This window comes from Aquarana catesbeiana, linkage group LG05 (assembly GCF_042186555.1).
Source record: "Aquarana catesbeiana isolate 2022-GZ linkage group LG05, ASM4218655v1, whole genome shotgun sequence".
Taxonomy (NCBI): Eukaryota; Metazoa; Chordata; class Amphibia; order Anura; family Ranidae; genus Aquarana; species Aquarana catesbeiana.
In genome coordinates this window covers 589153737-589168846 of record NC_133328.1, presented here as the reverse complement: position 1 = coordinate 589168846, position 15110 = coordinate 589153737, and the positions used below count along the sequence as shown (strand labels likewise).

Here is a 15110-nt window from a genome sequence, read left to right as displayed (position 1 = left end):
CTTACCTGGATTTGGTAATGGTGACTGTGAATTCATTTAGATTCATGGTGTCAGCAATTACTTATTTGATTTGTTTAAGTACTGGTTAATTGTGGTGGCATTCCAAGGCGCAGAGTTAAGTTTTTTGCATGGAACATATTTTGTGGTTAATTATTGTTGGGAATGAGGTAGAGCTGCACGATTAATCGCCAAGAACCTTTATCTTAATTTTTTCCCCGTTGCGATCTTGACAAAAGTGTTTCACGATTCTTTCTATGCAAAGAATTCTCTCTGCTCTTCTGAAGCCACAGCCATCAAAAGAAAGGAAGAAAAAAAACTGGGTAGTCTGCCAAGAATCACAACATTCTTTAGCAGGGGAACTTAAATATAAACATTGTAACAATTTGTCAATGGAAAAGACTTGTGTGTATGGCCCCTTTCACACGAGGCGGGCTCCGTTTCTACGGAGCCCGCCTCGGTCCGCCGGCTCAGCGGGAGATCTGTCTGTTGATCTCCGCTGAGCCGGCGGATGACAGGTCCCTCTCTGCTCACTGAGCGGGGAGGGGCTTGTCAGGCGCCGCTGCCGCCTATGGAGGGATCGGACGAAAACGGACAGCGTGTCCGTTTTCGTCAGATCTCACCCGATCCGATCCGCCAGCGACGGATCTGGACGTAGAGCCATTCGTCTGCTTTTAGCGGATCGGACGGGGTCGGATGTCAGCGGACATGTCTCCGCTGACATCCGACGCTCCATAGGCTAACATGGATCGCCCGTTCAGGTCCGCCGTCAAAACTGACAGGCGGACCTGAACGGTCCGATCGTGTGAAAGGGGCCTAAATGAGGAAAGTTTAACCACTTAAACACTAAACCTTTTTCTGACGTTTGTTGGTTTCAAGTTAATATTTTTTTTTTGCTGGAAAATTACTTAGAACCCCCAAACATTATATATTTTTTTATAGTAGAGACCCTAGAGAATAAAATGGTGGTTGTTGCAATATTTTATGTCACACTGTATTTGTGCAGCGGCCTTTCAAACGCAATTTTTTGGGAAAAAATTACTTTAATGAAATAAAAAAACCTAACCAGTAAAGTTAGCCCAATTTTTTTTTGTATAATGTGAAAGATTTTACGTTACGAGAATCGTGAGAGAATTGAGATCTTTTTATTCTAAGCAAAAAAATTGTGATTCTCATTTTGGCCAGAACCGTGCAGCTCTAGAATGAGGCTGCTTGCCTGAAAATTCAACTTTAACTTGTGAATTTATCTAACCAATGCCCATATAAACAGGCTGGACAGGTGTTGTTGACGAACACCCAAAACTATACGAACGTAGAAACCGTTTACTGCACTACACTGGTATAAAAAATAAGAATTTACCTTCCCAGGTCACATCGAACATGTCGGAAACCTTTGCCATTTTCTAGTCTGCAAAATACAAAAATCACAAATCATTCTGTCACTACAATTTTTATCAGGCCACATTTATCAAAGCAGGAAATCAGAATATCCGTATATCTACCAACACATTGTGAGGCCAAGTTTGCATTACGAAACAAATTATAAAAAAAAAAAAAAAAAAATTTTATTTTTTTTTTCAAGATTGTCTGTCTTTTTACGTTTATTTAGCAAAAAATATAAAACCCAGTAGTGATTAACCACTTGACCTCTGGAAGATTTTACCCCCTTCATGACCAGGCTATTTTTTGCTTTTCAGCGCTGCGCTACTTTACCTCGCGATTGAGCAGCCATGCAACGCTGTACCCAAATGAAGTTTAAATCATTAATATCACACAAATAGAGCCTAACTATGTAACCCTGCTTTGCGGGTATGAGAAACTGACAAATCCTCCCTCTGTACAGAGCTCTGTGTTTTTTACCAACACATGTCTCTGGTCTGTAAATACACACAGCCAATCAGCAGGTCCTGGGCGTTAATTATTGGCTGGGAATTGCAGACAGGCTCCCACCATGTACAATCACAGCAGGAGCCAGGCGGAGGTCATGCATGTGTGCGCCCTAAACCCGGACGTAGGCAGTGATGTCCGGGTATGGTGCTTTGACTACAGCGGCCGCTCGTCCGCAGTACATTGTGGCTGAACGGTCCGCAAGTCATTAAATACCACTAAAAGAAAGCTCTATTTGTGGGGAAAAAAATATTCTAAAAATGTAATTTGGGTAGAGAGTTGCACGACCGCACAATTGTCATTCAGTGTTGGAAGGTGAAAACTGGCCTGGTCTTCCTCCATGCCCCCTCTGTTCTGTTTCTGTCCCCCTCCGTTCTGCCTCCGTGTCCCCCCTCCGTTCTGCCTCCGTGTCCCCCCTCCGTTCTGCCTCCGTGTCCCCCCTCCGTTCTGCCTCCGTGTCCCCCCTCCGTTCTGCCTCCGTGTCCCCCCTCCGTTCTGCCTCCGTGTCCCCCCTCCGTTCTGCCTCCGTGTCCCCCCTCCGTTCTGCCTCCGTGTCCCCCCTCCGTTCTGCCTCCGTGCCCCCCTCCGTTCTGCCTCCATGTCCCCCCTCCATTCTGCTGATGTCCCTCTCCAGGTACTCTTCCTTTTCTGTATGGACAGTCAGCTGACTCTGTCCATTCACATAACTGAAACATTGTAACCTCCTGTGATTACGATGTGTCAGTTTATGAATGGAGAGGAGCTGCTGTCTTCTCTCCATTCATTTTCAGTGCAGCTGAGGCTACAGAGAAAGGGACTGGGAAATCTCTATCCTCGGTCTCTTTCTCAAGGGGGAGATATCAGGGCCTGATATCTCACCAAAGCCCCCAACAGGGCTGATAAAAAAAAAAAAAAAAAAAAAAAACCACACACAAAGTATTGCAATAAATAATTAAAAAAAATATTATTGTAAAAAAATAAAAAAAACACACAGACACCGTCCACCACTCCCCCCCTAAAAAAAAAAAAAAAGCACTGTCACGTGACATTAAAAAATAAAAAGTAGCGGTATTGGTGAGTACTTGAAAAAAGTATCGGTACTTGTACTAGGTCCTAAAAAAGTGGTATCATGACAACCCTACTTGTAAACAAAAAAAGTATCATTAAAGTCCTGGGCCCTTTTCACACATGCTGTGCGATCGATTCCATCTGTCAGGCGGACCTGATCGGACGCTCCATTCACCTCTATGGAGTGGCGGATGTCGGTGGTGACATGTCTGCTGTCACCTGATGCTATCCGATCCAATCCTGTCCACCAAATCCAGATGGACGGTGACCCCTGTTTTCCATCCATGTGGCGGATGGGATGAATATAGACAGGCCTCCTGTTGTTATCTGATCTCCCCATAGAGGAGAGCGGGGCTCAGACAGGTGGGTCTCTGTACAGGGAGTCGATCGATCCTCCACTGAGAAAAGAGAAAACACACAGCCCATGTGATGGAGGCCTTGGTCTTTAAGTGGATAATCAGTGACATATACTGAGCCATTATTATTATTATTATACAGGATGTATGTAGTGTCATTGCTTTACAGTATAAAGGGAGGCAGTGAAGTAGAACTGAAGACAAGAGGGATGGGAGGGCCCTGATCATAGGAGCTGACAATCTAATACACTCAGTGACACCGGATGTCCTATGGCCTCATCAGACATGGGGACACAATGTGAGGAGAGGCTGTCAGGGATAGACTCTGTATAAAACTGACAGAGGAATACAGAGCAACGTGTACAGCTGTGTCAGTGCCCCGCCCCCTCCTCCGGTTCATGACACCCCCCGGTAACGGCCCCTCTCCTCACCTTCTCCCTCACCCCCGGATCGCCGATCTCACTGCAGCCCAATGACTGGAGCTGGACAAGCCGGGACGTGACGTTCGACGTCGCCTGCACGCTGACCTCACGTCCCCGACGTCCCTACGCGCCGCGTCGACGTGGGCAGGGCGGAAGCGATGTTGTGTAGTAGGTCGGGATGCCCTCAGTGTGTTGGTCCTAGTCCTATGGCCGATAGAGGAGCTGTATAGGAGAACGCATGATGGGCAGCTTTATACAGAGCTGGCAATGAGCCGTGTTGGTTTGCAGCACTAACACTGTATCCACAACATTGTGTTCTCCTCTATAGGATCTCTCATGGGAAGTGATTACTGTATATAGTGAAGGCTTTGACTAGAGTTCTGCTTTAGGAATACAGTCAGATGTTCACCATACATTTTAAGCCACTCATATCTCTAGTTATTATTAGTGATCAACATGAAGAGGGGACATTTTCTCAATTTGTTTTGACTACGTATACTCTGTTTACCTTTTTTTTAATAATATTAAACAGGTGTGATTTACCCGTACTTCTGTCTCAGTCTGATTCGTGGTTTCTGACACACGTGCCCTGTACCCACTGCAGCTGGCAGGAGAGGGAAGCTAACAGCACTGCAAAAAGGGGGGCACATTGGCAGAAGGGAACACAAGGGGAATGGGAAGCAGGCAGAATAGTGCGGGGAAGCAAACACAGAAACGATGCCCTGTGTTTCTCTCTGCAGCAGCTGAAAGTCAGCAGGAGGGAGAGAAACTGGCTTTCAGCTGCTGCAGAGAGAGACACAGGGCATCCATCTGTAATTGCCCCTCCACACCGATTCCCCATGCTGTTTGGGCCCCCCCTGTGTGCCCGGGCCCCCTACAGGAGGACCAGTGGCCCCCCCTATCATCGGCCTTGTTCCCGCAGGGGTTAAACCAGCTAATGGGCTTACTATGCCTGCCCTTTGCTGCTTGATCCGCCATCCATGGAAGAGGTATTATGCCGCGTACACACGGGCGGACTTTTCGACCAGACTGGTCCAACGGACCGAGTCCGGCGGACAATCCGATCGTGTGTGGGCTTCATCGGACCTTCAGCTGACTTTTCCAGTCGAAAATCTGACGGACTTTAGATTTGAAACATGCTTCAAATCTTTCCGACGGACTCGAGTCCGGTCGAAAAATCCGCTCGTCTGTATGCTAGTCCGACGGACGAAAACCTGTGCTAGGGCAGCTATTGGCTACTGGCTATCAACTTCCTTATTTTAGTCCGGTCGTACGTCATCACATACGAATCCGTCGGACTTTGGTGTGATCGAGTGTAGGAAAGTTAGTTCGTTAAATTGACTTTTTCAAGGATGAAAAAAAAAAAAAAGTCACGTGTCAGTGATGTAACGCGTGGGAGGAGCTTAGGACGTTCAGTGCTGCAATACACCTGAAGGGTAACAGCAGCTGTTTCTCTATGGGAAACCTCGTCCACAGCGGCTGACTGCAATCTGCACATTTGAATGCTTCTAATAGACCGGGAGTTTAGAGCCGAATCACCAGCAGTATTATGGCTTAAGTGGGATGCAAGAAAAACTAAATATCCTGATACAAACGATCTAACCCAGTGAGTCAATCAATCTGGATTAAGGGAAGGAACTGTTTAATTATTTTTACTTTCTCCCACTATTTATCTCTGCCTGGACATTGTACTCAGAGTGTTATTATTATTTTATTTATATTCACCGTCACATCACCAATTTGAAGATTTATTTTGGCAATTTTAACACATGTATTAGCACCATAATTATTTATTTATTTTATTCACATGTATGCATTTTTTATTCCTGGATTTAAGCTTAGTCGCAGCAGCATATTGTGCACTATTTATTTAAAGCGCATCAATTTTATATTTAGTACTATTTTTCAAAATTGTCGCTCTTTTTTTGTTTATAGCGCATGTAGCAATAACTCTCGGTGGAGCTGCTGGTTTAAGCGGGCTGTTACCGTCACCTTTTTTACCTCTATTTCACCAGAACCGGATCTAGGGTCCTGTTGAGTTTACCATATACAATGTAGGCACCGGACACTTGAGTATCTTTTCCAATGCTTTAATAAACGTAAATTGAAGGAAGTAGCAGGAAAGAGGTAGAAGGAAAGTTGCAGAGAATCTCAAATACCTTTTCTTAATGTTCTTTTGTGTAGGATTAGGGATTGAAACTTGTAGCTGAATATACTCTCTCTGTAGAGTTGAATCTTTGCCCGCCTGGATAGGTTTCTCTCACTAACCTAGCAGCCAGTACGTAGCACGAACAAAAGTCTCTGCCACAGACTTGATTGAAACAAAACCAGTACGATCCTCTGCCACAGGATGTATTGGTTCCCGATGAACAACGAACACAGAACCAGGACCTTTAGGCCAACCCGGCAGTACTATGTGGTAAGATTACTTTAGGATGCGTCCTCCAACTGAGTCACCAGGCCCCTCTCCAGACCAGCACTCTGCATGATCCTTCCATGACGGGTCCTCCCCTGGGATCTTCTCAGTTGTCCAGCTTCTTCACATAGGATAGACAGCACAGGACCATTCCTCTGCTGCTGTAGTAGGCCCCAGACCCACACGCCGCAGCGCCGTGGGCCTCCCGATCGGAGGACCACGAGGTAGTACTCTTAGCGCATACCTGTCGGCCAGGAGGGCCAGCAGGTGGACTGAAAAAAACCCTAAAACATGGCGTCTGTCCCATAAATACTCTCTCCCAGAATGCAACTCGGAGGACCACCTCCACCGAGTTATCTCCGGGACAGAGGAGCACCCGTACGCTTCAATGTGTTGCCTTTCCAACACTGGCCCATAGTAACAACGACACCCACAGGCACAGTGTGAAATTACATGCAACACAGCCGAGCTGGAACAGAGGCAAATCTGACTATGTATGAACAGATAACCCACTAAATTTACCTATCAGCAGTAGATTAAAAATCTACCAGCGCTACAAGCAAAAAATAAAAACTGCAGAGATGATAAAATACCACCAAAAGAAAGCTCTATTTGTGGGAAAAAAAGGACGTCAATTTTGTTTGGGTATAGCGTCGCACGACAGCGCAATTGTCAGTTAAAGCGACGCAGTGCCGAATTGCAAAAAACGGCCTGGTCATTCAGCAGCCAAATCTTCCGGGGCTGAAGTGGTTAAATGAGGTAGAGCTAGCATGGCTAAAAGATGAGTGAATGTAATGCCGCGTACACACGAGCGGACTTTACGGCAGACTTTCCCCGGCGGACGGGATTTCGTCGGACAATTCGATCGTGTGTGGGCTCCAGCGGACTTTGTTTTCTCAAAAGTTGGACGGACTTAGATTTGAAACATGTTTTAAATCTATCCGTCGAACTCGAGTCCGGTCGAAAAGTCCGCTCGTCTGTATGCTAGTTCGACGGACAAAAAGCCACGCTAGGGCAGCTATTGGCTACTGGCTATGAACTTCCTTGTTTTAGTCCGGTCGTACGTCATCACGTACAAATTCGATGGACTTTGGTGGATTGTGTGCAGGCAAGTCCGTTCATTCGGAAAGTCCGTCATAAACTCCGTTGAAAAGTCCGCCGGGCAAAGTCTGCCGTAAAGTCCGCTCGTGTGTACGCGGCATAAGAAGACATGTTTTATTCAATATATTAAAAAACATGACATGCATAGTAAATAAGCATATCAATCACATATTATTACCCAGATTTTCATAAAAACATTCATAGCAACTTAGAGGTGAAATACTGAGGTATAAGACAGTTGTCCATCATAAAGAATCACTTGAAAAGCAACACAGTGGGGTAACTTGGGAGTGGATGAAATAAAACCTAAAAAGAAACTGGTGCATCAAAATTGGCCCGACGAACGTTTCGTGGTTTCCTACCACATCACCAGGGGCGGGTGCACCAATGTCTGTAAAAAAAAAACATAAATAAAATGATATGGTCCAATGTTACACCCAAACACGAGGGAGACTATATATGTAAAGGAGGGGAGAAATGAACTAAGTACTTACATGTCAATTAAGTCTAGACCATGTGAACATGAAAACTGGTGGCTGCTTGAAATGTTCATCCCGGGAGCTGAGGAAGGGGTACGCAGGAAAGCCGGACTCACACAATGATCCCCAGAGAAAAGGAAACACGTGATCAAAAAGAAAACCATTTGGGCTCCAATACTGTAAAAGTGAATAAATCAGGTAGACTGTGAATATATGTTCACATGTTCTCGACTTAATTGACATGTAAGTACTTAGTGGGGTGAGTTCATTTCTCCCCTTCTGTACATACCGTATATAGTCTCTATAGACCATTTTATTTCATCCACTCCCAAGTTACCCCACCGTGTTGCTTTTCAAGCGATTCTTTATGATGGACAATTGTCTTATACCTCAATATGTCATCTCTAATGCCACGTACACACGAGCGGATTTTTCAACCGGACTCGAGTCTTTCGGAAAGATTTGAAACATGTTTTATTTCTAGGTCCGTCTGTCTTTTGGGGAAAAAAAGTCAGCTGGAGCCCACACACGATCGAATTGTCCGACGGAGTCCGGTCCGACGGACCAAGTCTGCCGGAAAGTCCGCTCGTGTGTACGCGGCATAAGTTGCTACGATTGAAGAGAGGAAACATGCAACAAGTGCAGCAGGGGCCGCCTCCATGGACTTTTAAGGCAGGAATAGAAGTAGTGGAGTAAGTAAAAGGCAGCTGAGTGACACTTTTATTGAGTACACAATATCTAATACATTTTATAAACATGAACAGGGACATTAAAATATACAAGGTATACCAATGAACCAGTAAATACATAGATATATATATCAAACCCAAAGCTAATAATCCAGGCACTGCCAGAGTCAATCTGAGGTCAGTCCGTGAAAATTTGTAGCATACATCCCGACATGTTTCGGAAATGTATTGGTATATATTTTTTTCCTTCATTGGGGGAGGTTTACATTTGGGTGACTTTATCTTTATCTGCAACATAGATACAGTTACATAGTATTTATATTTTGGTGCATAAAAGGCAAGTAGTTTTACATGGTGAACTAAAGGGTTTTTTAGGCTTAACCTCCCTGGCGGTATGATTATTTCAGATTTTAGGTGCTGAAAGCGGTACAATTATTTTGCACAGAAATTTGGCGTTTTATATTATAGGCCTGTAATTCTTAGGAATAATTCACTTAAATCTGTCCAAACAAGAGTCTAGTAGACATCCCGGGTATGGTAAAGTTTGAAAAATGAAATCAAAAATTATAATATAATAAATAACTATAAATAATTATACCAAATAATAATATAATAATAATAAAAATTATTCAATAATGTAATCAAATCAAAAACACTGAAATTTGCTCAGTTGCAGAATTGTCGCTGTCATTACTTTTAGTGTTTGGTGATGGATTTCCCCACAAATCACTATCACTCAATTCTGCGAGTGATTCTAATTTATTATCGCTGTTTTCTAGCTGGTCTAAAGCCACTTTTGATGTAAAGAGACAGTTTTGGTTGCTATGGACAATCTCCAGTTTCCAGGCAGAAAGAACAGTATATATCATATAAAACTGCATGCAGGACACTGGACAAAGCACTAGGGACAAAGGGGATGTGTAATTATTTGATACAGTACTGTAATCTGTAAGATTACAGTATACTGTATCTATACTGTGTGTTTTAATTTTTGAATTTGGCGCCGAACTCCATCCCTGTGTGTCGCAACGCTCGCAGAGAACGGAGCTCAGCACTGTGAATCGAGCGAGACACAGTGGCTCGCAGATCACAGCGGGGAGACATCGCAGGATCCAGGGGACAAGGTAAGTATCCTCTACATGGATCCTGCGATGCGATCCCGAGTCTGGCTCGGGGATACCGCTTTTGGTATTGAAAATCCACCCCGAGCCAGACTTGGGAATACCGCCAGGGGGGTTAAAGTACTTACATACAGGGTTCATTGAAGGACATGGGGAAATTGTAAAAATAATTGTGAAAATTCCATGTTGGCTGAGAGAGACCGCACAGACATCATGGGTTCACTGTTTAGCGCTTAAGGATTTTTCTTTTTGTTCTTATATAAGGCCACTTACCTGTCGAGGGGATGCCCTAAAAAGTTTCACAAAGTGTGGGACATTGGACTGAAGCCCCTCCACTAATGCAGACCCTGAACTTTCCCACTAGGCAAGTCACCCCCTGCTTTAATGTCACAAGGCCTGAAGATCCACCCTGTCTGGTCTAAAACACACGTACTTCGCAGTTGTCCTTTAGGTTTAGGAGAGCACTATTGGTTTGTCAGTTAGGGTACTAGTGATATGGCTGTTCTAAGCTATGTTATATTATGTAAGTGTTCCGAGCCTGGGCATGCCCAATACATACCTCCCAACATTTTGAGATGGGAATGAGGGACACCTACTAACAAATGTATGTAGGCATAGGACACGCCCCCTGCCACACCCCCTTAAAGGAGAATTAACCAAAAAAAAGGTTAATTAAATCCACAAGGTCTTTTGTTTACCACGACTATTCCTTTATATTGGCTTTTAAAATATACAAATGCAGCAATTTAGAAATCAGATGAAAGGTTTAGCACTGGGAAACACTTTTTGAAAGATAAAAAGTGCATTTTATACACAACTATATAGATCAGATCAAAATGAGGGATAAATGAGGTGGAATGAGGGACAGAGGGACATTGCTTCAAATCAGGGAGAGTCCCTCAAAATCAGGGACAGTTGGGAGCTTTGCCAATAGGCTGTTTTGTATTTTATGCTTCTCAAAAATCTCAATAAAAAAATTTTTCAAAAACAAAAAAAGTTTAAAACAAGTGGATATAATATACCATCTTATCAATTTACTAAGACTGTCACCATATGGATTAAAACACTTCATGCTGATTGAGAGAGTTTAGTTCCACTTTAACCACTTCAGCCCCGGAAGGATTTACCCCCTTCCTGACCAGAGCACTTTTTGCGATACGGCACTGCATCGCTTTAACTGACAATTGCGCGGTCATACGACTTGGCACCCAAACATAATTGACATCCTTTTTTCGCCCACAAATAGAGCTTTCTTTTGGTGGTATTTGATCACCTCTGCGGTTTTTATTTTTTGCACTATAAACAAAAAAGAGCAACAATTTTGAACAAAAAAGCAATACTTTTTTACTTTTTGTAAATATCTCATAAATAAATATCCCAAATATAATATAAAAAAACTAATTTCTTTCTCAGTTTAGGCCAATATGTATTCTTCTACATATTTTGGGTAAAAAAAAATCGCAATATGCGTATATTGATTGGTTTGCGCAAAAGTTATAGCGTCTACAAAATAGAGGATAGATTTATGGCATTTTTATTATGAATTTTTTTTTTTGTATTAATAATGGCGGCGATCTGTGATTTTTATCGTGCGACATTATGGCGGACAGATCGGACACTTTTGACACTATTTTGGGACCATTGTCATTTATACAGCGATCAGTGCTATAAAAATGCACTGATTACTGTGTAAATGACGCTGGCAGGGAAGGGGTTAAACGCTAGGGGGCGATCAAGGGGTTAAGTGTGTCCTAGGGAGTGATTCTAACTGTAGGGGGATTGTCTCACTAGAACATGACAGAAATCACTGCTCCCGATGACAGGGAGCAGTAGATCTCTGTCATGTTGCTAGGCAGAACAGGGAAATGTCTTGTTTACATAGGCATCTCCCCGTTCTACTGCTCCGTGACACTATTGCGGGACACCGGCGGACATACTCCCAGGATGTTGCTAAGTACTCCCAGGACGTTGCTAAGTCAGGTCTAGTCATCACTGTTCACCTCCACCATCACAGGAGTGAGCTTTTAAATGCTGAGCTCAGAGCTACTGCATCGGGGGGGAGAGAGAGTATAGTCCTGTGATGGTGGAGGTGAGCAGTGATGACTAGGCCTCACTTAACAACGTCCTGGGAGTATTCCAGTCAGGCTTCATTAGATATGTAAATGGCCTACACCTATAGCAAGGGCATTATTCAACTTTAGTCAGAGCTGCACAGTTTGTTTTAATCTACCAACATCCCTTACCTGCATAGGCAAGTTTTTTTTAAAGGGGAACTATCCTTTTAACCACCTCAAGGATCGATCAACTTGGGTACAACCAGCCTGTCGGATTCTATACCCGCTAGCGATAATCACTGTCTTCTCCCACGGGGGTGGCTTTCCCCACCTGCCCCTGCCCCCCTGCCGGGAGAAGACAATTGCTTGGCAGGAGGGATTACCCAGCCCGTGGTTGCAGGAAGGAAATTTGCACCTTCTATGGCTTGCCTAACTCTAAGCTGGTAACCTGTAAAGGATTTACAGTACAATCTGATTGTACAATCCCCTTTAGATCTACCAACAAAGAGCCTGCCTTACTGAATGCGAATTGATTGGATAGATTAGGTAAGTAGTTATAGTACATAGTTTAGGTAGATCAAAAGTTGATTGTACAGAGATTGTATAGCCAGATTGTAATGAGCATGGTAAGGCCCCATATACACTATTACGATTTTCTTCAGATTTTTGTCTTCAGATTTACCAAAACCATGTTGTGCAAGGGCCTGCCTGATTGCATACAAATTAAAACTCTTATGCCGCCCCGTACACGCGATCTGATTTCCGACGGGAGGATGTCAGACTGTTGTCCGAAAATCAGACCGTGTGTATGCTCCATCGGACAATTGTTGTCGGACTTTCCGCCAACAAATGTTGGCTAGCATGATCTCATGTTGTCGGATTTTCTGATCGTGTGTACACAAGTCCGTCGGACAAAAGTCCAAAGTACAAACACACATGCTAGGAAGCAAGGATGAGCCAGAAGCGGTCGGTCTTGTAAACTAGCGTTTGTGATGGAGAATTAACATTTGTGACGTATCAAATTATGAAATCTCTAAATGCAGCGCACAATTCTCTTCTTCTTTAATGGGATAATAATGAAGCTGCTTTGCTGGGGATACTGATGGAGTTATTGCAAATGAATATGCAAAGGCTTTTTGTTCTAGTGATATCAAGAATAATATTATTTTTTTTTTTTATGTGTGCACGTTACCACAACACCATTATCCCGTCGTTTATAAGATCAAAGATACAACTATGTTGGTGTCCCTTGTCAATTTTACATTGTATTTTTTAAATGTAACTGCCTACTCCCAAACTGTCATTTGAAGTAAAACACATAGCCAAGTATTATTCTACACAATTTTTTTATTGTGCATTAAAAAAAAAATAATTAGACATGCTATCTGCCAATAGAACTTAACCAAAAAGTGCATTCTATGCATCCAAAAATATAGAAAATATACCAAATCAAATCATTATTATTCAACCAAAAAAATAATGTCAAAGCAATAACTTCAAGGCCAATAATAAATAACACGTTATCTCCTCTGATTCCGCAACATGTCTGGTTGATGAACGGCCGTTCAGAGACGAACTGAAAAGCACAAAATGAAAAGCGCAAACTGAAAAGCGCTAAATGAAAAACGCAAAAAGAAAAGCGTGAATCAACACTCACCAAACTTTTACTAACACGAAATTAGCAGAAGGAGCCCAAAGGGTGGCGCTAAAGAGCTGAAAAACCACGTAGTACGTCACTATGTTCGTAATTGTTGGCCAACATTTGTGTGAAAGTGTGTATGCAAGACAAGTTTGAGCCAACACCCTTCGGACAAAACTCCACAGTTTTGTTGGCGGAAAGTCCAATCGTGTGTATGAGGCATTAAGGTCTGACCTCATATTATATGGTTTTGGTAAATCTGAAGACAAAAATCTGCAGAAAATCTAATAGTGTGTATGGGGTCTAACCATGTGAATATTGTAGGAAACCCCTCTAAACAGGTATGTAAGTAAAGCAAGAGGACCTTGTCACAAGGAACAAATTTCTGTTGTATTTGCTCAGCATCCTGACCATTGGAAAAAGTTTCTAACACATCATTACACCCCAGCCGGAGTGTAAAACGCGGACCCAGAAACCTGCCACAGTAATGACATTACCCAGAATACGAGAGCCATATTTGCATATAGCCCAGCGGGAATCGCTTAGAGATCTGTTTGAGTGAGGTCACAACATCAAGACAACCTAAATATTTGAACTGGGGTAAAGAAAGCAAGCTTGTCATTGTATGGTGAGAACAATGTTTATTTTATTACAGGAGACATAAACACTTACAGTAGTTCACATATAGTACACCTTTTGTATCACCGAATAGATTTTTGTGGTTTTCATCAAAACGATCACTTTACCTGGGTCTGCAGTATGTTGTATAGAGCACATCTGACATTCAATTCCTTCCCTGCATTCAGACATAATTGGCGTAAGCGGAATACAGTATATATTAGATTTATTGTTGATTACATACATATTAAACATGTTTCCTAAATATGCCTGCGTTGAGAAAACCTAGTTTTTCCAAAACGCAGAATAATAAGACTGACAAACGTGTATAAAATATGTCATTTTTTTTACAGCGGACTTCCTTTTTTATTATATTTATACACTTTTTTGTAGTTGGCCAACTTGTTCTTTCACTCGCTTTTTCGGGAGGGTGCATGAAAAAAAAAAGATTATTTATTTCTTTATACTGGAAAGAATCCTGAGCGATCATATCTTGTATTTTTTATTCCGAACATATGTTGTAAAATGAAAATCTTTGTGCTTTTTTGTTGAGTTTTGACAGTAGTATGTTGAAAAAAAACATAAATGTAGACAGCCACAGAAAAGTTTAAATGTACGCTCCAAAGAGAAGACAAATTAAGCCTTGAAATGTGTTCAGGAAACCCAGTCTACCTGCACTGGGATTTCGTTTCTCATCTAAGTGTAGCGCTTATCCCCGAAGGAGCTGCTGTTTTCTTGGGTCCCCTGTTTCCAGAGCCCATTAGTCTTTAACTGCTTGCTGCCAGCCCACAGTAGATTTATCGGAGGCAAGCAGCACAGGCAGGCCGAAACAACGTACTGTTATGTCGCCAGCTTGCTTACGAGCTTGGGATGCATACAGGGCTGCTGTTAGAAATCTTGGGGCCCTGTACAGCCTACCAGGCAGAGCTCCCATATATCAAAAAAATATTTTCACTAAAAATACACTAAAATTATTATTAGTGGACACAAACATAACAGAGAACCCGTGTAAATGAGCCCTTTTATAATAGATCAGGGAGGGGGATCAGTGCAGGGGAAGCAATTACAGGAACAATGCCCTGTGTCTATGTCTCTCCCTGCAGCAGCTGAAAGCTGGTGGGAGGGAGAGAAACCGGCTTTCAGCTGCTGCAGAGAGCCGCACAGGGCATCTTTCTGTAATTGCCCCTCCATCCGACCACACTAATTCGCCTGCTGTTTGTGCCCCTCTGTGTGCCAGGGCCCCCTACAGGAGGACCGGTGGTCCCCCCCTATCAGCGGCCCTGG

At 43.1% G+C, this 15110-nt stretch overlaps 1 protein-coding gene across 1 annotated transcript in view; it reads right to left on the bottom strand.

Annotated features, from left to right (window-relative positions):
• Positions 1 to 3873, bottom strand: part of EMC2 (ER membrane protein complex subunit 2) — a 123932-nt gene extending 120059 nt beyond the window's left edge. The window contains exons 1-2 of the mRNA XM_073632153.1: positions 3719 to 3873; positions 1358 to 1405 (exon numbers count right to left, since the gene is read on the bottom strand). Coding sequence (XP_073488254.1) covers positions 1358 to 1397 — 40 coding nt within the window. The 5' untranslated portion in view covers positions 1398 to 1405; positions 3719 to 3873. The remainder of the gene's footprint in view (positions 1 to 1357; positions 1406 to 3718) is intronic.
• Positions 3874 to 15110: the final 11237 nt, after the last annotated feature.